Raw genomic sequence first — 22,699 nt, 5'->3', positions numbered from 1 at the left:
GCGCCGAAAAAGTTTTTCTGGTGGTAGGAGAATAATACACCATTTTGCATGTCTGCCGAGTCCGGCCTTCAGCTCCTCCGTGCACTTATTGGCTTCAGATGTTTTTCTTAATTACGCGATAATAATTACAGATTTTGTAAAATGGTATATAACTTTTCTTCGCAGCTTGACCCAATCTACTATAATCTTTGGAGTCGTCCAAATCGAATCCGACACCCTGTATACACGGAAAGATCGGCTAAGGCAAAAATAATTAAAGTTAAAATGTTGCTGTATAAATAGTAGGGGCACCTACATTAAAATTGTTCGATTTTGGTTGAAAGTTAAGTTACGGGACTGCGTCGGGCGAGGGAAAATATTTTCTCGCAGCTTTCGTGCCTGGTCGATGGTCTACGAAAGAGCGGTCGCGTTGCGTTACGCCGGCGCCGTTTCGAGCTCGCGGTTAATCATACGACGTTATCGCAGCGGCAGGAGCGTTCTCGCGCGAACGTTTACCTTGAAATAGCACGGTGACGTGCACAATTAAAATGCGCGCGAACGGGTGCAATTCCGCGCGACAGCTGCGACCGTCGGCGCGCAAAAGGGAGGACGAGGACCGAGCGGAAAGCGAAAGAGAATAATGGCCGGGGCAACGCGCGCAGGGCTCAACGCGGAGGAGAATGTTGACCAGTCGCAACGCTAAAAATATATGGGCGAAAGACGATGAACCCCGCGCCTCCCCCGACGTCCGCCGAATCCGCTTTTACCCTCGAAATTATTCGGCGCACCTTTGACGAGGAATTTTTGGCGCGCGTGAAACAAGGGAGGAGAATTCCGGCGGCCGCAGCTTCGAATAGCTGCTCTCGTACGCAAGCCCTCAAATATAGTGCGGAGGTAACCCGAAAGGAATCTCCAGCGGCGGTGAAAAATGATTGCTCGTTACCCTCGTTTACTCAACACATTAATCTGCAAATCCCCGACGTCACGGGACAGCACGGTCGCAACTACATCGTACATCTTGGACTCGGGACAATTTTTATAAATAATAGGATTCAATGGGAATAGAGTCTAAAATTTAAATACAAATTTTACAAATTGCGAAAGTAATTGTAGAAAAATTTCAATTTATTTCTAAGCAGTTGTACACGCGCATACAATTATCATTGAGAACAGATTCTCTTTGTTCCCATGAACGTATAACAAAGAGAAGTAAAGATCGCCAGTACGTTAGCACAGACCACATGGAATACTTTCAGGAAAACTTTTTTAACTGAATTTCAGAGTCGTTTCAAGTTTTAATTCAGAGCAGTCTCGATGGAATGGAACTAAAATTATATCTCGTGCTTGCATGGCAGGTATGACAGGTAGCGCGAATTTTTGCATGACGCGGAATGGCACGAAACTCGACTTCGAAGACACAGCGCGGTGTCCTTTATTATACAAGTTCGCAACGTACATACATTCATTCCCGCTTACGTAGTCGCATGCGCCCGCCGAAAATAGTACCGTCTTTGAAAGATCCTCGCCGAGATCGAAAACTCGTTCGCGTGACATCACGCACGCAAAGAGCACGTTTGACGCGTAAGGCCGATTAATATAAAAACCGAGCTGCAGTTAATGCAGCTGCGTACACGCGTAAGACGCGGCGGCGGCGATGCGACACGGTTTAACGGCGGGCGCGTTTTTGCTCGCGATGAAAACGCGAATCATGTCGTTGCGTAATTCGAAATTACATCAGGTCAGTAATTGTACAGTGTATCGATAATAGCGGACGAGCGGCCGATCGACGTTCTCGCCCGTTATTAGGCATATAATTATATGCATTATGTAGATGCACTTTTAAAGACACTGTCCCTAAGTGCATCGAATATTAAACGCTTACAAGTTACGAGGAAGTTAGTAACTCCGCAATTTATTATTTTCGCAAGTTCGGCAAATTATAATTCCTACCGCCGATCGGATAAGAACCTTCTCGGCGATGAATTATTGGCGATCTATCTAACAAATTAGGAATAAATGAGTTAACGGCTTTAAATCCCTGCCGGAAGTAATTCTATAAAATTCTACAAAGAATTAAATATAATTGCCAGAATCTACGAAATTCTACGTAAATTTAAAAAGTGTTATAAAAATCAACATGAAAATGCTAGAATTGGAACACATTTGTTAATTTTTGTAATATTCTACAAGTAAGCAGGTGTTTTAATTCTTTGAGATTTTGTTGTTTCTCAAATTTTTTAAACTAGTAAAGTTTTGTACTAATTTTTACAAAATTGTACATTTTCATGAAATACCACTTGCAATAATCTCTTGATTTGAGAACACTGTAACGTGTGGTACTATTTCGTAGATAATTTTACAGAAAAATTAATGTTTCAACGAAGATATAAAAATTTCTACAAAGTTCAATTTCAAGTAAACATTTTGCAGTTATTTATAGAAATTTTTGCCGCTAGGGACGTAACAAAGTTCTCGATGCCAGGGGATTGAAAACTTTCAACGCTAAATTTCCACAAATTCGCGGCGTTCAAGACGGATGGATGTTCTCTTGAAAAATTATATTGCCCGTAATGACTGCCTATACAATATCCTCATTTTTTTATATGCAAAGATTTTAACGCGCAATTTTCGAGGAATGTCGCCGAGCGTCCTCCCTTCGTTAATTCCAAGCGTAACTAGCAACCCGAAGATAACATTATCTTCGAGTATCCCGTTCCTTCGGTTTTTCTGCCGATAATTCGTTTCGCAAAAATTAAGGATCTTTCTGGTTTTTGTCGAAGCGCGTTGAAGGAAGTAATGTAAAGCCCCGGTCCGATGACCGCGATACGTCCAGATTCTTCTCTCTTCGCAAACAGGTAGACCGCTAGCGGAGAACTCGCCTTCGGGAAAATCTTTTTACTTAATAAGATAATTACTCCACATAATTATCCTGAGGTCTGAGATGAGGTTTATAATAAACTTTGCAACTTCGTTGTTGTTTTCTATTTAAACTTGAAAGAGCAACGCTTTATTTCCGGAAACTCAACGGCTATAACTAGATACACACTACGTAATGGTTTTATATATGTAACTTTAATTTTTACGGAGTCCGCCAGTTGCACAATTACTGGAAACGTCATTTTACGGGTAGGTATTAGAAAGTTCCGCGAGTACGTTTGCTGTCGAAACCGGCGAACGTACAAAATGACACTTGAAACGCTTGACATTTACTTTTCCCCGTAATACATCTCGCGCTCTCGGCTGCCAATTAGACGAATTTCAACGTGCATTTTCCCCGACGCAGATCTTCCAGGGTAAGCCAAAGCCGGGCGACTGCCAACGCGGATTTTCTTCCACGTCAGGAAATGAGTCCGGAAATAAACCTGTTGTCGGGTGCGTGCTAATCCGACGTACCAAGTTTCGTTATGCTTCGTCGGACTCGCACTATTCTGTTCGATAGACACGCTCCGGAGTTGCACGTCGATGGATTCGCGGAAGCTAAGAGCGATCGTATAACCGTAGAAGCGAGCAGGCCGAAGCGGACGATTCGATTACCCCAAGTTATCCTAGCGTCAGCGGTACCGTCAGCTTCGTCTCCCGCTATCGGTCGTTGTTCGTGGAACCTCGTAACGGTCCGGCGATAAAAATGTAGGCACTACACGCGACTTCGTTGCAAAAGGAAAGTTGCGCGCAGATAAATTATATAAAATAACTAAATAAACACGAAATGTATTCCACACCGTGAAGCAAGTTATCAGAAACTCGATCGCTATTGGAAATATTTATAATATATACATATAAGTAGCACATGAAGACGCCATTGCTAAATAATATTGTCATTTATCTTAAGATACTGATAAAAAAGAAATCCTCGCTGGGAAGGGACTAAAAAAAATCGCTGAACTGAAGTAACAGGATACGCGTGTTTTTTTTCCAGTCTTTTACGCTTTATTATGTGTTTTTCAGTCTCACGTTTTCACACGTTATTCAGCAAAATATCTGCATCGTACGATTTTTTTTTTGCGACATAACTTTAATACTGGATAATATTTCCGAACGCGGTTAAAATAGATTATTCACGAAGGCCGCAACAGAATCAGGTTTCCTTGATAAGAAGGCGTGTGTCTGTTGCTAGAATTTTTGCAATGTCGAAAGAACTAAATAGCGGAAAGCATAGTTTATATATTTCTTTGCTGCGTCGATAAAGGAAAGCGTTAATTTCCCTCGGAAACGTCAAAGCGATCGATTTGCAAAACATATCGACAAATTTCTTTGTCTAGAATCAATTTATAGAATATCAAGGAAGTGATAAGGCATGTAACTTGCCAAACAAGGAAATCGCGCGCGCCATTACACTTGCATAAAGCTTTCTCCTGATCAATCATCCTTCTGACCTGATTCACGTAATCCATTGTCTTCGTTCGTTCTCGCAAGACGTTCCTTCCACGAAAAAAAAATTCACGCTTGTATAAAAGATAAATAATTAGGTTAATTGCGGATAGAAGTAGCCGACGAAATCCATGACTCGTTACGTTACTTCGCATTTTCATCCCGAGGGCATTATATCGAGTGCGCCGTACGTTTCCTGTTAATGTGTACTATATATTCTTTTACAGTACATTAAACCGAGCACATTTTCTTTATCGGCATCCCGCGATGCACCCACGGATGAGAGATTATTCTCCAGGAACGGAAGCGCGATTATTCTCGACAGTCCGCTGCATGGACTGCGCTAACGCATTGAAGTGAGACACGTAAAGCTCGGAATCCAAATAGAAGAAATTCAACAATATTCCATCTTAACGATTCAAACGTACAGTCGGAGATTTTTTAACACATTTAGGAGGAATAAGACGAATTTGAAAATAAAGATAAATATACAGAGCAGATAATTGTACGGGCAATATTCGACGCTCCAATTTTCTTTGGGGCATCGAGGGTTAAGAGAACAGTGCAAGGTAAAGAGACATACTCGTATTAAGGTCGGAAGTCGTAGAAATGTTACGAAGAAGCCTGCAGCCTACGCTAAACGCGATCGCTACCTAACAATTACGTCATATCGATGTGGACGCATCGTGATGCTATAATACGTGATGTTCGAGAAGAATCATGTGTTATATCGTTAAAAAATAACGTTTGAAGCAATTACAATTAAAGGATTTCGAAATTTTCAAACGCATCTTATTTTAGCGAATTAAATGCGACGCTAAACATTGCGTGGTCAAAAGCGTTTTACGCAAAACGGCTGAAAAGCGTGTTTCACGCTGCCGTGACCGTGAACGTGGGAAACATTTTTGCGTGGTCATCCGAAAGGCGTTCGCCAAAAACTGAAAGTGATTTCAAACTGGATCGTTAGACCGGTCCTAGGAGCAACGCGTTATTTTCCTTCAGTCACGAGATACCACTTGATCGGTCCATTAACATTCTGCGAATAACGTAGCCCGCCAGCCAGATTTGCATAAAGTTCCGCAGATCCCTGACGCCAGGATCGTGTACCGAAATAAACGGCGATAAGCATAGACACGTTAATGACCATTTTACTGATTTAGTAACCCGAGATCTTATATACAGCGCGCTTATTCCGCTTGGACAAACGCCGTATTGCCATTTTATTCGATAAATTCGCCGGAGATCACGTCCGCTGATTCGTTTCTTGAACGCTGTTTACCGGTTTCTCGTGTAAGATGCTGAATTGCATTTGTTACAGTTGAGTAGGAAATTTTCATTGATATATAAGTATACTCGTATACAATTATAATTTTACATATTTCTCACAAATAGATTTAATATCGCCAGCAGTTTAAAAACCAATGATATGTAATTTTTTAAAACGATCTACACTGGCCAATGTTTTTATTGAAAAAAAAAAAACATTTCCGTCTCAGATTTGGACCCTTTTCAAGTAATCTGCAAACATACATAACTCGGTACTAAAATTTTTTTATCCTCCTTGTATAAAAAAAGGCGTATTAAGTCGATAGTCGAAAGTTTCGAAGTATTGTCGCTTGTCCGAGATGCTGACTGGCTGCCTCGCTTGTGCGATACGACATGCTTCAGTCGTGTTATTTGCATCTGTCAAACCATGTGAATTTTTAGAGAGAACAAATGGCGCTTGTGTTGTCTAGTATATAAAAAAAAGAAAGTAAACCATAAATCTATACCTGTTCACACAAATGTTAATAATCTCATATCGTTCGTTTGGCCAATGTCGTTATGTTAGTAAGCTATGTACAAGCAAGAGTCATTACACGATATGTTATTACGAATTAATAAATATCAAGAATAAATAAAGATAAATAAGAATAAATTTACATATTTCCGACAAATTCTTAAGCTTGTAGACGCATTTCTGCATTGCCCAAATTTTTGGGTGTCTTTCTAAAATAGATTGATATCAATTAATATTGAATAATTGTAATAGTTTCAATGACAGCTGAAGGTAATTATTTGCTCCGCTTCGTGGATCGCGAAAAGCACGCGCGGTGAATAATGCCATCGTCAACGTAATTGAATTTTACGAAATAATTTTTATCTCTTGTATCTAACATGTGATTTGACACGCGACTCTTTTCGCACGTACAATACGAGAAGACAAACACTGCGTAAAAGCCCCAGAAAAGATATTGTGTAATTCTACACGATTCTGTGAAACGCGTACTTCACATATTTTTCGATAGAGATAATATGGTCTCCGCGAAACAGCTCGTCGTCTTGGGACGTCACGCATAATTTTGCAAGACTGAAGAACCTGTTTCTGCTGATCGTATAATAATAGGTAGATGGGCAAAAGAAAGAATCAAACGTAGTAAACGAACAAAATATATAAATATATTACGTTGCACCAATCCATGTTATTAAATTATAATAATTTCACACCTTAATTGGTTTTATGATTTTTTTGTGTTTCTGTCGTGCATTTCTTTGATGAATGAAACCGAGATGTCATATCGCCGTATTAAAGCAGTCTTACAAGAATTATTATCTACAACGTCAAAGAAATAAAATTCTCAGGTATTGTCGATAAATGGCACAGCATGTTAATCGTTCACCGAACTGATTTCGATTAAAATATCGATTCATCGTCGTCGGAATTCGGGCACATCGATAGATAACAATCACGATGTACTTGATAAAACGGGAACAACGAATTCCGAAAGTATTCTTTCAACTCCCGAGAGAATTACGATTAACGGAAGATAATAGTTACCGCGATTTTACTGCGTTCGAATATTCGATTCCCGGGTGAAAATGTCCGTGCGTGGCAGAAGGCTGTTCCGCTGCGTTGCGAATACGTGCGCTATCAAGATATGCTTTTAATGCCTCGCGCTTACCTTCGATAGCGTCGCTTCATAATGCACCGGGCACAGTCCTTATTAGCAACATTAGCGTGCTCGTCGGTGATAAGGCGCCGCATGCCGATGCAGATAACAAGCTTGAAGCCGGTCGCTTTAAGCCGCGAGATCCGCGCCGCTCGACAATCGGCTCTTTAGGCGTGTTTGCGAGCTCGCGGCGCAAAACGCGATTCGCCCACGCGCTTGAATTTCAAATGCACGTCCCCCGCAAAGCGGGTATTATGTCGGGCCGGTGTCCCCGAGACGTGTCGCCGTTGTGCGTGCGCTGAGAAGACGCATCAGTCTCGCCAGGTGAATTCTAGCTCCGGGTCGCGAACACTCGCTAACGCTATCGATACAAGTCCGGACCCCGGGTGTACTCGCGAAAGACGATTTGTTATCTCTGACGTGCGTCTCTCGACACTCTGAGGAGTATCGAGGATCACGCGCGAAAGCTTAGATAACGCTTCGCCGAACGGAATTGGAATGCGAGACGCGCGCGATATATTTGTGCAAACAAATGTGTTGCGTGATTCGAAAAAAAAGAGACGTAACCGAGAACCGTCGAGTCGATACGATCGGATTGATTTGTGCAGGAGAAATTCGATACAAAGGAATTTCTAATTGCAATTTATTTGTCGAACCAATGGTCGCACAAGGTAATGTGGAAATTGATAACGGCGTGAAAAATATTGCCCAAAAAATGAAGTGATGCTCGGCGGTTTAATTTCTCTCCCAGGTGATTTATCGCGAATAAATCACGCTGATGCACGATTTCGCAATGAAGCAAGTAGATTCACCGAAACGAGGCTGCTCAGCGTAAAATTTTAATTAAAGCTAATACCGAGGTCTGATAATTACGCGCTAAGCTAACGGACCAGAAGCCCCGAGCGTCGCGACCATGCGGTACGACACGTGAAAGGGTTAAACGTGAAAGAGGTTAATGGATGCGCGATCGCGAACATCTCGCAACGTGCCATCCCCGTGCATAAATTCAAGTGCACATTCTGAGCCGGTTGGCGGAGAGCAGCGCGCGCGCGCGCGTTCGTGTTAAAGCGGCGAGGCGAACGCTCGCGCGTCCGTCACTCGCGCCAGGTAGAGGATTCCCGCTCCGGGAGTAGAGACACTCGCCAACGCAAATACCCGAGGGAGCTTTGCGCAACACAGGCGAGATCGACTCGCATCTAAATACCACGTCGACGCGCCCGTGTGGGTGCATCTTGATGGAGGGCGCGGGGGGGCGCGGGGAGCGCATCTCCGCGCGATTGTTCGCGCGATTTATTCACACGTGGAAGGCGTACCGCGCGCGGACACACCACCTACCCCCGAGGCGGGCCGCCGGAAATAATGCATCGCGATTTGCATCCATTCAACGGCCGAGGCAGATTCGAGACGGACGCGGCGAGCGCGGCGGGACAGTTCCGCGTCTCCTCGAGCCGCGAAGAATAAAACGGTTGTTGAAAATTGTGCGCGGTCAGCCACTCTCGCGTGAAACACGCTCGACCGCGAAAGCGTCGCCGCGCTTGCACACACATAGGCGACGATATTTCATCGTCGGACCAGTCGCTCCAACGCTTGTCCCGTAAAAATCCGCCATTTTCTTTTTATCCGAAACCGGCGAGCGTTTCCGGGTTACTCGCTGCGGATTATTATAAATTACGAACTGGTAAAACGGGTTTTCCGAGCACTCGCATCCGTAATTCCCCAATAATTACCACCTGTTACGTGGGACCGCGGAAAAATTATATATCAATGTATCGAGGACACGTGATGTGTTACGAGAATTTTACTTTGCCAGAACGGTTGAGTTATTAGGCTGTTTGTAGCATCGATTACCGGAAATATATATTTCTACTAAAGAATATCAAATCTAATTACATGTAAGAATAAATTAAGTAAAGGAAACTGACCGATGTCAACCCAACAATCTGCAGATCAAAAACTGACGACAATTCTGACGCGTGTTTTCTGTACAGTGCCATTCGTCACTCTATCTACTTGTCCGCGCCAATGATAGGCAGAGTCCGTAAGCCTTTGCGACTAAAGGGAACATTTTCATTGCAGACGACTCGAAATTAAGGGGATGCTGGAGTGATTCTGCACTTTTGCACCTTTCTAACCTAAAAACTGTCAGTTCGCGGAAACATTTGTATAATATACAAATTAAATAGCTTACGTGTACAGATCGAAAGCAGCTCGCTATTCCGGCCAAATGAAAGAACAATATGGCATCACTGAAACTAAGTTTATAAGTCTAATAAGAAATAATAGTGAGCAACACATACATACAGTACATGTAGTATGTGTGTTGCTCACTATTATTTTTTATTAGACTTACAAACTTAGTTTCAGTGATGTCATATTGTTCTTTAATTCAGCCGGAATAGCAAGCTGCTTTCGATCATCTGTACACGTGCCATTTATTATGTGTATTACACAAATCTTTCCACGAAACAGACAGTTTTAAGTGCAAAAGGTGCGAAAGTGCAGAATCACTCCAGCATCCCCTTAACAGCTTCTCGATTCGAATGTCTTAAAAAACAAACTCACATTCAATCTGGGCACCGAGGCCGACCTGCCGTTGATTCTCCTGCGTCTCAGAATCCTCGCGCGCTCGCGGTCTCTCCTGGTGCACCTGCCGTCCTGCCGGGGCACCAGGCCGATCTGGGGCGCGTCCTCGAGGGATCGCACCCCGAGCAGAACGCAACCCTCGTCCTCGCGAACGCCCGCCACGGTGCTGCCGCAATTCCGCATTCCATCGGCACTCGCGTCGCTCGTTATCGCGCACTGCGACAGGTCCTCGGTGGACCTCGAGGACGCCCTCGAGCCGAGCCGATGCCTTTTCCGTTCGATGACGAAGGACGAGGCTCTCGCGCGCCGTGCGAGACCGACCTGCGGCGCGACGGTCCGCCTGGCGATCAACTGCTCCGTTTTCGTCGCGAATTCCTGCGGCCTGCTGGACCGTAATTCGATCTTCGGACGATATCTGACCGCCTGAGCGCAGTCGGTGACGTCGCAACTCGACGGTGGCGATTCACCTCGCTCCAAGGATGAATTCCCCAGGCGAGCGTGCTCTTTGGTATCCTTCGCCGTCTCGTCGCTTTGGTTCCTCGAGGATTCGTCCGCGGGGATCTGCTCGCCGGTCCCCGGCGCGGAGGCGCTTCTCCTCAGTACGCGTCTTCGCACTATCTCGTTGCTGGAGGACGCTTGAATGGAACGCGTCAACGTGTCGCGATACTGCGGATTCACCACCGTCGTGTGGCCGTCCTCCTCCTCCACGGTGTTTCCGACAATCTCGCCCGCAACCTCGGACGTCGCCCCGACAAGCTCTCGACTCAAGATGAAACTCGCGCTTCTTCGCGAACCCTTGAACGCGCGCGCGTCGTGGACGATTCGCGAGGGACCCTTGCAGGACTGATTTTTGCGAAACTCCCGCGGCTTCTCCGGCGATTCGAAGGCAGGGTCGACCTTCCCTTGGATGCCCGATGGCACGACGCGCCTGTCGACCTCCAGCGTGGTCGCGCCGTCGCCGCCCTCGCGACGCTCCACGTCGTCGTCGTCGTCGCCGTCGTCGGCTCGTCGCTTCTCGGACGACGTCCCGCACGCCTCGTCGACGTCGCCGCACTGACGTACGGAGATCAGACGGCAGCCGCCGTCGTCCCCACTATCCTCCTCGCTGATATACATCCGAAATAACTAGGCGTCGCACGTCATCGTCGCGCTGCGCCGCGACGTTTTACCACGAAACCGACTTCCTTCCCGCGCTCGGGAAAATCGCCGATTCCTCGGGGTCTCGCATGTTTTATCTCTCCCTTCCTCGGAAACGGGCAGGTGCACGGAGAGCGCCCGCGACTTGCCAAATTATATCCGCGCGCCGTTTCGCGGGAAACCCGTCTGCGGGGGTCCACGTAGACTTGAATGAGCGCGCGGCCGCGAGATGTCTGCGACAATTATTATTTATGGCGGATTTTCAGGAAACTCTTATGCGGCGCTTTTCCTTGATCCCCGGTACAAGCCTCGAACGTCAGAGTTGGACAGCACGCGCCGGTCGGCTATTAATTAACGTCCCGGCGTGGCGTCCCGCGTCGGTCCAACGTTTGAGCGATCTTCCGTATAATTAGCCGGGATGAAAGCAATTTTCCTTTCAATGTCATTTCTATTACTGTCGTAACTCAGTCGTCTTTTTTTACATGAGCGATGTACAGGCTGATTCAGGGGTCTCCGCGACTAGATTGCAAAAATAATTAGCACCTTTTCCAGCGCGTGATATATGTTATCCTAAACACCACCGTTAACATCTCGATCAAGGCACCATCCACGAGTCGTGATTAAAGGAATTATATTATCACGGAGGGCCGAGTATATCCTGGTTATTCAGCTTTTATTGCGAATCGAGAATCTCGCAGCGTCCTCGAGCTTTCTTTTTGAAATATATATCCACTCTGAATATTGGAAACGTCGTTATACCTCGTGGACACATCTGGAATAACATCCTGTATGCGATCGAATGTGAATTCCCACTGGTATTCATGCCACGTCGAGCTGTGCGCCAGAAAGGGAACACAAGTGCCTTTTCAATGGTAAATCATACGACAATAGTCTCCGCTCTTTACGATTAGTGGACGAGCATTCAACGGAAATAAAATTTCTCGCGATAAGACAAAAGCCTTGAGACCTCTTCGAAATGAAAGGTCCAAAGAAACGCGTTGCAAATTGTGTTCCTCAGCAAAAATTTAGCGTACTTCGTATCTCGTGGGCTTTTCACTCCGGGAGTTTCGCTTTCCGCGAAATTGAAGAGGAACAATTTCGACCAGCACAATGGGGAAAAGAATTTTATCGACTCCGTTGCAAGGCAATTTACCTTTGCGAAAACTTAATGTCACGCGATCTTCGACCATGAGCTTCGAAGCGATCGAGGGAGACGGCGCGTGCTGCGTCGTAATTACATTACCGTAATTAGCGCTCGTTATATCACCCAAGGCGTTCAGCGCAGAATCGGAGCGCGCAAACGAATTGTTACGTTGTGCGCGCGGTGTTGAATTCGTCGGAGAAAAATCTTGATAAGAAGTAAGCCTCAGGGACGACAGTTCAAGTTAGCACTCGCGCGAGAGCCTCGAGCGAAGCATTTCACATATTATCAATTGTAATGTCGCTTCTTTCTCTCTCTCTCTTATTTTTTATGCCTTCTTATTCGAGACAAATCAACACGTCCTCGGTGGAGAAAGTACCACCCTATTTCTCGCGCACCGAGGGAATTCCCTGTGGTCTCTCCTTTTTTTTTCCCTCGGTTTTCACTTGGATCGATCACCAACGATGAGCGGCGACTTAGCGTAGGTCGGACACGCGCGAGCAGAAAAAGAGACGCACAGGCGTCGAGCGCCGTTGGCCTACTGCGCCGGCACCTAATCCCATACAGCCGGCGCGGTGTGCGCGATACGGCACGCCGCGTGCACACACACACACACGTGCGGCGCGGCGCTATCGGACACGTGTATACACGCGGATACACACGCGCGAGAGAGCTTCCATTCCGCCATTCCATTCGAGCCGCGCGCCTCGCGTCTAAACTCTCACCGGTGCTCTCGGATCTCCTCGCCACCGCGCGCGCGCCACGCCGCGACGGTCTCATGCCTCCTTTCGTGCCACGGTGCGTGTACACACGCGTGCTCGTGTGTCGAGGCCCGCCGCTAACGTCCTCCAATCGGCAGGGAACCGATTGCCCGCCACTCGCGGCCTGGAATGCCTTTTCCTTTCGGAAACCACGTCGGATCGCGGACCGGTTACGACCGCGATACCGCACACGCGCGGCCGGGATTATTGGGAATTATCGAAAATTGATACTAGACCGGGGAGAGGCCCGGGAAAGAGCCGGGCGGGGCACCGAAGGTGCTGATAATGCGGGGGAGTCGGGCGAAGGTATTATTTGCCGAGACGATATTCTTAGGAAACAGCGTTTAGAGAAACCACGCCAACGGCACGACTTTGGATCACGATCGGCTTGGAAATTTTCAATTCGATTTTCCATTAAATTATCGTCCCTCCCAGTGATGCTGCGACGTGACAGCCAAAAGAATACGTTCATTCTTTTGATAAAATTTTGTTGAACTCTTATAAGTCACATAGGAAATATTAAGATTTTTATGTAATATTTTTAATTTTGTTCTCCCTTTTCATATAAAAATTCCGTTTGCGTCATTTTTTGGATAAAATTTTGTTCAACTCTTATGTGTCACATAGGAAATATTAATATTTTTATGTAATATTTTAAATTTTGTTCTCTTTTCATATAAAAATTCTGTATGGGTTATTCTTTTGATAAAATTTTTTATGTAATATTTTTAATTTTGTTCTCTTTTCATATAAAAATCATATAAAAATTCCATTTGGATTATTCTTCTGATAAAATTTTGTTGCACTTGTATGACTCACATGGAAAATATTAGTATTTTATTATTTTTAATTTTGTTCTCTCTTTTCATATAAAAATTCATAAAAATGAATTAAATGCTAGCCACATCTAGTTTCTAATTTTCTGCAATATATCCCACTTTAATTTCAAATCACATTTAAGAGAACCGTAAAAAACGTACGCTATATTCATAATAATATTTCTCTAATTGTCTTATAATTGTGGTTCTTATGTTTGTTTTGCACATAAACGTGCGGTCAGACTTGAATATCGAAGAAAGCAGCCCGCATGGTTCATTAATGGACGCAGTTTGCCTTTGCGAAAACATTATCGGACCTGCGCATGTCGCTTTCCGTCCGGTGTACGGTTTCACTTTGAGGTGAGGCCCATTGGTGTAGACCGTCATCATTGGACCGTCACCTAGGCATTAGATTTTTCTTCTTGGTTAACCGCACATCAAAGGGAGACGATAGCGCGCTAATGCTTCCTCATACAATTTATCGAGCTCGAAAGACATTTCTCTTGATCTTTCTGCTCTATACGAATTTATTCGCCTGGTACCAAGTTTCTCGAACTCGACTAGTAATAACAAAATTCAAAATAAAAATACAAACGACGCGATGGTTCTTCAAATATTTGCATCTATATTTTAAGAGATATCAAAAGAAGTCTTTTATGGCCGTAATTATAGCCATGCATTTTTAGCTTCTAGTGCCGGTTACACCTCCACGAAAAATGGGAAATTCATAAAGGAAAGTACCCTATTATGAGATAGGCTCCTAATATGAGACAGCGGAGTTTCTACTAAATCAATTGACATCATTCGTTGATTCCACCATAAATGTATTGCCCTTTCAGTGAATTCTGTTTAGTGGTAAATTGATTGTTAGATAGTGTAATCGTTGCGAAAAATGATTTGTGACTGAATTTGGACGTTGAAAACCTATCTCAGATTAGAATCCTATCTCACAATATAGAGAACTTTCCTCTACATCTTCGTATAACAAATAACATAGTAAGAATTGTAACAAAAACTCGCCAAGTTGCATTTACTCTGGTCTCTAAAGGAATCACGACAGAATTAAGTTTGACACGCGTTACCCTTTCATCGTCTGTAAAACTACTTTCTCTCTTGGAAATCATTTTCACAATTTTGAAGTGCCAGCTTCAAAACGGGCGACATAAAGTTACTCCGCTTCAGTCCACGAAAGGCAGTTAGAAAGCGGTTAATCGGCAGGCCGCTTTTATCACATTCTGAACTTGATGTCAACTTGTATGTGGGGGGAAAAAAAGCGCAAACTTCCCGATACATGTTTCCAATCGATACGCCTGACAAAGAGGCACCCGCGTATGGTGTTCTTTTACATATGCATTTCGAGGAGAGGGTGCAGCGAATTCTCGCTCGTGCCGCGTGCGAATCTGTTTACGCACGTGCAGACAGGATTTCATTAATTGCTCGGCGCAGTCCGCCCATTCATTTTGACACGTGATCCCACGATGCTCTTCCCTGATATTCGTATACGTCACCATTAATTATAACATGCGCAAACACATCGATCAGTACGCGCGGATAACGAGCTCAGAGATATAATCACCAGCCTAGAGATATAATCACCGGTGAATTATCGTAATTCCAACGCTAATAACAATTGTTCTTAATGAGCGTGTTTAATATCCGTTTCGTTACAATGTAAAATATCAGGCTAATCGTAAGGCTCTGGCGAGAATAACGAAGTAGTTCAGGACGGACTTTAAGTTTTAATACAAATCGTTAAAAAATGTATTAACCTATTGAAGCCAACTTCCTTAATTGAGATTGAAACGCTCGTTGTCTCGCACCAATAAATTTATATTGAGAAAATATAGCGCTGCGAATAAATTAATGAAATATGAAGTACGTGATACGTACGGATCTTGATAAGCACCAGGTTAAAACGAAAATATTTCGTCAATCAACGCGGCATGTAGTAGAATTTTCAAAAATGTTGAAAAGTAACATTACTTCGGGACGACCGGGACCGAGTTCAGTTCGAACTTTTATAATGCTCGAACGTGCTCACTTAAGTTAAAATAATTTTCCTGAAGATTTCCTTCTTTGACAGTGATTTGTGAGTCTACTATAATTTATGCTCCGCAAACATCTATGCGCAAGTTCTTTTACTTGATAAGGACCTGATACTTGGAGTCGAAACGTCGTACCAATGTAGCATTCAATTAATTATATTGCCAGTTGGATCAACAAGAAGCTTTGTTTCAATTTTTATTCATCACTGGCAGCTTTAAGTACACAGTTGGAAAATTCGTGTTTTCTTGTTCAAAACAATGCCGGTTAAAATTTTCGTGTTAAATGTTTAACACATTCGTGTGTGAATTTAACATGTTGCTCTTGTGTTAATTGACCTCAAATATAAAATTATTTAAATAACTGAAAAGAAATGTTAAAACAATACAATGTGTACTATATTTTTTAATCTTACACAATATATATGTTCTACTCGTATATTATTAGTAAAAGGATTTATCTATTAAAATTTACAGAATAAAATGTTGATTCTATTCTATATAACATAAGTGAGAATGATTTCGAGCCGTCATTTGACTTATTACATCTGTAAAATGTAAAAATTACATTTTTCAAAATTTTGTCATTAAAAATATGTTAATTTTACAGAAAATTTATTTTAAATTATTTTAAGATTTGCATTTATTTTGTGTTACAATATTAACAGAGTATTAGTGTGATCATTGAACATATCCGTCTTATGTTAAATTAACACAAAAATTTGTGTGGACCGTTTGGGACATGCGTTAAATTTAACACCAATTTTTCAACCGTGCACACTCCTCTACTTTGGTTAACATTACTTCTCTATACATACTGATACCGGGGAAATTAAGCAACGGTTAATTAGAAAAGATCCCATATGATTATGCACAAAGTATGGCGCGGAGACGGTAATGAGTATATTCATTTGCGGACTGATAGACGATTATGCCCAGAGAAATTTATACTTTCGTGTAATCGACTGGCGGCAACTCATCCGCGAATCGTAATAAGTCTCATCTAACGCACGGGCTAATGATTAATTAATTTTAGACAATCGTTAACAGAGCATCGCGCCGTAAATTCTGGTTGAACCGTCAGATAACGCAGAAAAGTTACGTGCAACGCGTACGAAGTCGCGTAGGATTACAACTGCTTAGCATGTCGCGACGTGCGATGGATGCATGAAGATCACTGTTAATCTGTGCTGCGAGCGCATTTTTCTTCGCAGATATCTGATTCCAGTATAGTACATACGCAACTCTCGCCGTCTACGGCGGCTCATTAATTTTCTCTCACGCTATTCGAGAAAGAAACCAGTACAGGAGATCCGAACTGCCGTCTTGCCCTTGAATCGATCACGTTGACGAGCGCGACACGATGCAACGGGAACAGGAATCCGATCGGTATTTCAACGTCGGAACCTGTGAATTACCGCGTGACACCCGACGCGGCGGCAAAAAGGGAGACGTATCCCGCATTAATCTACCATTATCATCAAATCCATCTCACGTACCCCGAGACATGTAACTGTATATTGCACATACGCGACGTATTGATTTCAGCGCATTATAACGGACTTCGTGTACATTCCGTATGTGATTGGCTGATGTGCCCATATATCTCGTTAATCTTATGTCCGGTGAGGGTAAAAATACCAAGAAACTCAAACGAGGACTCAATTTCGGAATATTTTTAACCGATTTTCAAAATTTGGTGTAAAAACTCGGTACGAAACATCTGAATGGCTTTTTACACGGAATAAATTTGAAGGAATAGTATTTTCAGAACTTTGTAGACGCTCCAAGAAGATAAAGAACGTACGTAAAAGCTTTTATAGGGGACGATAAAATAATCGTTAACACCATACGCTCGCTGTGTCCACTTTTATAAAGAAAAAAAGAGGCCCGGTGCGAACAATGTAATAGCGGCGTGTTGATGGTCCCTTTTTGTTAAAATAACACTATCTCGCGTTCCTCGATTGGGCTAACGAGCCGCTTAAGTGCAATTCCCTCGGTGGCGCTCGGATTATACGAGCCACTTTCATCGCAACTATGCGCCATTGTGTGCATGCGTGCGAGCATTACATTATTTGTTACGCGGACGTCGCATTATTCTTCCGAGCTAATGAACTCGTGTCATCGGTTGCAACCTCAACGTCCTTGGGCGGACCCATAAACGCTCGGCATTTCTCATTACGACCGTCTCCCAGCCGCCTATGCTCAACTAGGAATGCAGATGCTAGTCCGCGTCCTCCGTGCTCTCAGATCCGCTTACGACGATCATATCGGTAATGATTGCTTTCTATACACTGATTATAGTGACTGACAGCTGATCTTGATTATCCCGACAATAGAAAGGTTAACAATTCGCGCGCTGGCTGGATTTAGATGCGAAATGTAGATGCACGGACTGCAATCATGCGTACGGCTGAAACAGGGTTTTCGATCCAGCAGTCCGCGTTTAAGGGTTAAACGTGGCCTTGGAACAGTATTTATTCTTGTTGCGTAACAACACGCATGAAAGCAAACATGAATAAATCATGAAGGCTATGAAACAACAGCGCGCAATCATACATCTGCACTTTGCTAGTGGTAAAAGTAGAAGCCTCGTCCCATTGCTATTGATTCATTTGACACAATGCAACACCCTAGAAACAGTGTGGAAAAAGACACGGGAAAGAGCGCCGGTAATATGTACGTTATAAAAAAGTATGTTAAATTACATACATAATAAGTGTACCGATTACACTATTAATAGCGGAAATATATAAATTTATGTACTTTCACAAAAACTTTTTTACTCTTTGTTGTGTAAGTACTTATTTATACATGATGAAAAATTACAAAAAATTGTAAAATTTACGCAATGAAAAGCAAGCAGTTTACTTATTACAATCAAATTTGAGTGTAAATACTTAAATCTGGGTGTTTACGCCCAAATTTGAGAGTAAATTCGGACAATCGAGTGTTAACACTCAAGACTTGAGTGTGTTTTCCGTAAGGGATAAGGTAATAATTTCAACTAATCAGAATTCTTCAATGTCGCCAGCGGTAATTAACGTCAGTGTTTTCTTGACCATACCTGGTATCTTTAATAATGCAGAAAATTTATTGGGAAAAATATTACCTCAGCCAGGGTTTGAACCTGGACCCTGTAATAGATGGTCCCAGTATTACCCACTACAACAATTGTAATTTTACATGTACATTTTTTTTTACATTGTATAGAAAAGAGAATTATGCAAGTTGACAGACGGATGCGACCTACGTCGGTCGAGGGATCGGCGACTTGCCGGCTCGAGAATCCGGCTTATGACAATTCATGAATAATAACGTCGCGTAAGGAGGAACCGAAGGTACAGTTACATTTTCCACTCATTTCTACGCAGTACAGGCAGTACACGTTCAAGCGGGCATATAAGTACGTATGTCGGTGCGACCGACGGGTCACCCACTTCGTTTTTCATGAAGAACACGTATGTGGCCCCCGGTCGACCAGTTCAAGATTCCCGAACTAGGGATAGATCGACCTCGGGTATACCGTAATGTCGGTGAAAAAAATATATACCACGTGTTTACGGTAAAACTGTAATTTATTTATTCGGCGGTAACGGAACGGCCGGACGAGACTTTCAACGAGGAACCGCCTCTTCGATCGTGTCTAATTAATATTTAGAGGCCGCGAACTAATTGCGATAACAATCGAAAGCACAATTCACTGGAAAATACGAAACGTTCAGCGGCCGATTTACATTCTCGCAATTCCTATTACAGTTACTTAACAGATGATACGCTCTCGTAGTTTCTTTACTATTACTTAATGGTACACTTCTAAGTCGCAAGTATTATTAAATTTGAACGTACGTTCTTAATTTACAATTTCATAACGGTGAATGGCGGAATTCCTCGACATCATTCACTCGTTTCGCGTGTGTTTAGACTTGAAGAATGAGCGTTGCGGGCTTGGTACACGCTAGCTGTCATCAGCACTTTGCCGATTCACTCTAACAAATCTGTCCGTGGCGCGCAGAAGCGTTTAGCGAACGGGGTCTGCTGAAACTATGCCGAGTTATGTCGTTCGATGCGCGGTGCAACGACACCGTTTCTTCGTGTATAAATAGACGCGTGTGTTCTGGGAAAAAAAGACGAACAATCCAAATAATTCGATTGCTAATTGTGGGCCCCAAAATGGGTTGTTAACTGTCTTTTCTTCCCCAGAGTGCGTGCGCGAGGACGGCGTGCAGATTCACGCCTGTTGCTGCACTCACCTGGGAAGTTGCGATAGAGACGGAGACAGCGTGTTACGCATAAACGATTACGCGCGTAGGTGCAATAGGAAAAAAAATAATAAAACGCGGCGCGCCTCGGAAATGTGGGTCAATCGACGTCTCGAAATGGAGCGAAACCTGCCTCGCGTCGTCTCGTAATTCACGCCGGAAGGTAAGTCGCCTCGAGGTGTCCCTACGTGACCTTCGCGGGATGTCACCTCTCGTTTCGCCTTCCTTTCTCTTCCGTTTGGCACCGAGCCGCGCGCCGACGGGCGTGAGAAACGCGTCTCGCACGTGCGGAATGATATTTCAAAACACGGGCTCTTTCGGGCTGACGTTCCCTTGGGCCAAATAAATTGCAGGTTTTACCATTCATGGCTGCAGTATCTTTTAGTGCCGGTTATTCACGATTACTTTCCAATATTCCATGCACGGTTAAAATGAACGCTGACCTCTTGGCAACAACGTCGTCATATATTTAATTAATCGTCTCTAGGAACGCGCGAGACACTGCACTTACAATCAGACAGTCTCTGGGCACATTAAACAAGTGTATTCTTTAGATTCTTATTTCTACTTATTTACGCGAATTTAAAAATAAATAAATAATTTCCAACTAAACGGTGTGCTATATATAGCTAGTTTACGATAAAACGCTGGAAAAACTTTACGATAAATGGCACGAGTCCAATTGCGCGGTCGTAAAACATTATTGATACTTTATCGATCGCTTTGGCATTGTTCCCGCTGCTCGTTAACGTATCGTCGAACTTCAATGAATGCCATAATTGTTTGCGTTCGTTATCATTATTTGCATAGTCGCATAGTCGCGTGCGAAACCATTCGTTAAGAAATTTTACGAATTACGAAAGTGCGAGTTCTACCCGGTGATACATAACTTTGCAAAAAATCCCCCGGTCACAATAATGAATTAAAATCGAGATGAAGACTAAGATAGCGATAACGAACGTTCCTAGGAACAGATACCACGTCATAGGGTGGCATATCATTTGCATGTGAAGCGTAATTTCGCGCACAATCGCGCGTTACGTTCCAAGGTCTCTCGGGCCCTGTTTATTAGGTTTGTCGTGACCCGTTACATTAACACTAAGAAGGCGGGGCATTTTACGGTTTCTTCTTCGAAACACGAGTGTAAAGCGCGCGTTACGTAACACAACGTCGACCATTGTGCTGTGCGACTGCGCGCCATGAGAAAAAGGCAACTCGCAGGCGACACTCGCCATTTTCGCGGGATGGCGTGTAAATGTAGAATGGACCTTTGAAGGCCACGCGAAATTATTTAGAATTGCACCAGATTTTGAAGAGCTGTTGGAGAAATCACATTTTTCGCACGATATTACAGCACAGCTCGCGCAGATATAAGAATTCCAGGGAGACAAATGGTCACGGTGTAAAAAGATAATTTATTTTCAGTAAATGTTACACGTAAGTTGAAAGCAAAAATAGAAGGTACTGGTCATTGATGCATATTTTATGTTACACGTAAGTTGAAAGCAAAAATAGAAGGTACTGGTCATTGATGCATATTTTATTTACAATTTGCAATGAAGTAGAGTTGACCGTCAATAAGTTGGTTTCTTATCGGCAGAAAAAATGAACGCGATAACTTATCGTTCTACTTAAGTCTTCTCGTTAAAAGTCAATTTTACGAACATTTGCGTCATGCGATTACTTTTGTTTTTTTTTATTTAATGTGATGATATTAATATTTTTAAGTAAACTGCAAGTTACCGCAAGAGCCGAAAATGCTGCGACCAGCTCTCAACAATTTCTGCAGCAGAGCCGCGTCGCAAATCGATTAAACGGGGGACTTAATCGCGCAACAGATGTTGCGTTCAGACGAGGACCGTCTTCCTTTTGCCCGCGATAAATCTATCGTGCATTAAGTGGGTGTTACGCGTGGGGTCGAGCACGATTAGGCGATTACTCCCGCTTTCACGCGGGCGCAGTTCCGCGCGATAGGCGTCCTAAAATTGAAGGGATCCACCCCCAGTCTGTCCCCGTAAATGCTACTTAACGCCTAATAAACACATTCGATTGAATTGATACCGTGAGCGTTACTTCAACTGGGCTCGAAGAAGCATATATCCTTTTATTTTCAAGATAAAAGCGAAGTTTTATAATGCAAAATTATTGGCATCCACAGAGTCGAAGATTAGAAATGACAAATTTGCTTTTGGAGAAAAATGACTTGAAAATGAAAATTCAATATTTATTCAAAAGCGCGAGATATTTGTCGCTTTAAATTAATGCACTGTGTAAGTACAGTGAATGAAGATATTGTTGATTATTTGTTTGATTCTTCTCAATTGACAGTATCTAATTTTCTATAATCAAACCTTTTTCATTTTAAACGCCGTTAACCTACACGGAAAAACTGATTTAGTTGATTCAGCAAATCTATAGTTTGCTGAACAAAATTAAACGTTTTAAAGAAGTAAATTTGCTAATGCAGCAAAGAAGTCGTGTGTAAGAGCAATCGTTACTTTGTTCATAAAACAAATCGATTTTTGCTGAAATTATCTTAGTTACTGCAACAAATCATTTTCGCTAAGTGCGAGACGTAGCTAGCGCCAGTCGTTACGATGCCTCGCTTTCACTAACAAAATTAGGTTAGTCTTCATATTTCGTTCTTATATTTAAGAGAGGCTTAAATGTAGTCTTAA

At 43.3% G+C, this 22,699-nt stretch overlaps 1 protein-coding gene across 3 annotated transcripts in view; it reads right to left on the bottom strand.

The window, feature by feature from the left end:
- Positions 1-22,699, bottom strand: part of LOC105558695 (puratrophin-1-like) — a 131,757-nt gene that overhangs the window by 29,912 nt on the left and 79,146 nt on the right. The window contains exon 1 of one of the 3 annotated variants that reach the window (XM_012006521.1): positions 9,840-12,831. The exons of the other annotated variants lie outside the window; for them this stretch is intronic. Within the exon in view, the coding sequence (XP_011861911.1) occupies positions 9,840-10,976 (1,137 nt within the window). The 5' untranslated portion in view covers positions 10,977-12,831. Of the gene's footprint in view, positions 1-9,839; positions 12,832-22,699 lie in introns of those variants that run through there. 3 annotated transcript variants of the gene reach the window in all.

Source organism: Vollenhovia emeryi, unplaced genomic scaffold (assembly GCF_000949405.1).
Source record: "Vollenhovia emeryi isolate VEMERY1.0 unplaced genomic scaffold, V.emery_V1.0 DF939319.1, whole genome shotgun sequence".
NCBI lineage: Eukaryota > Metazoa > Arthropoda > Insecta > Hymenoptera > Formicidae > Vollenhovia > Vollenhovia emeryi.
The sequence above is the reverse complement of the archived record's forward strand: the minus strand, read 5'-3'. Positions and strand labels throughout refer to the sequence as shown.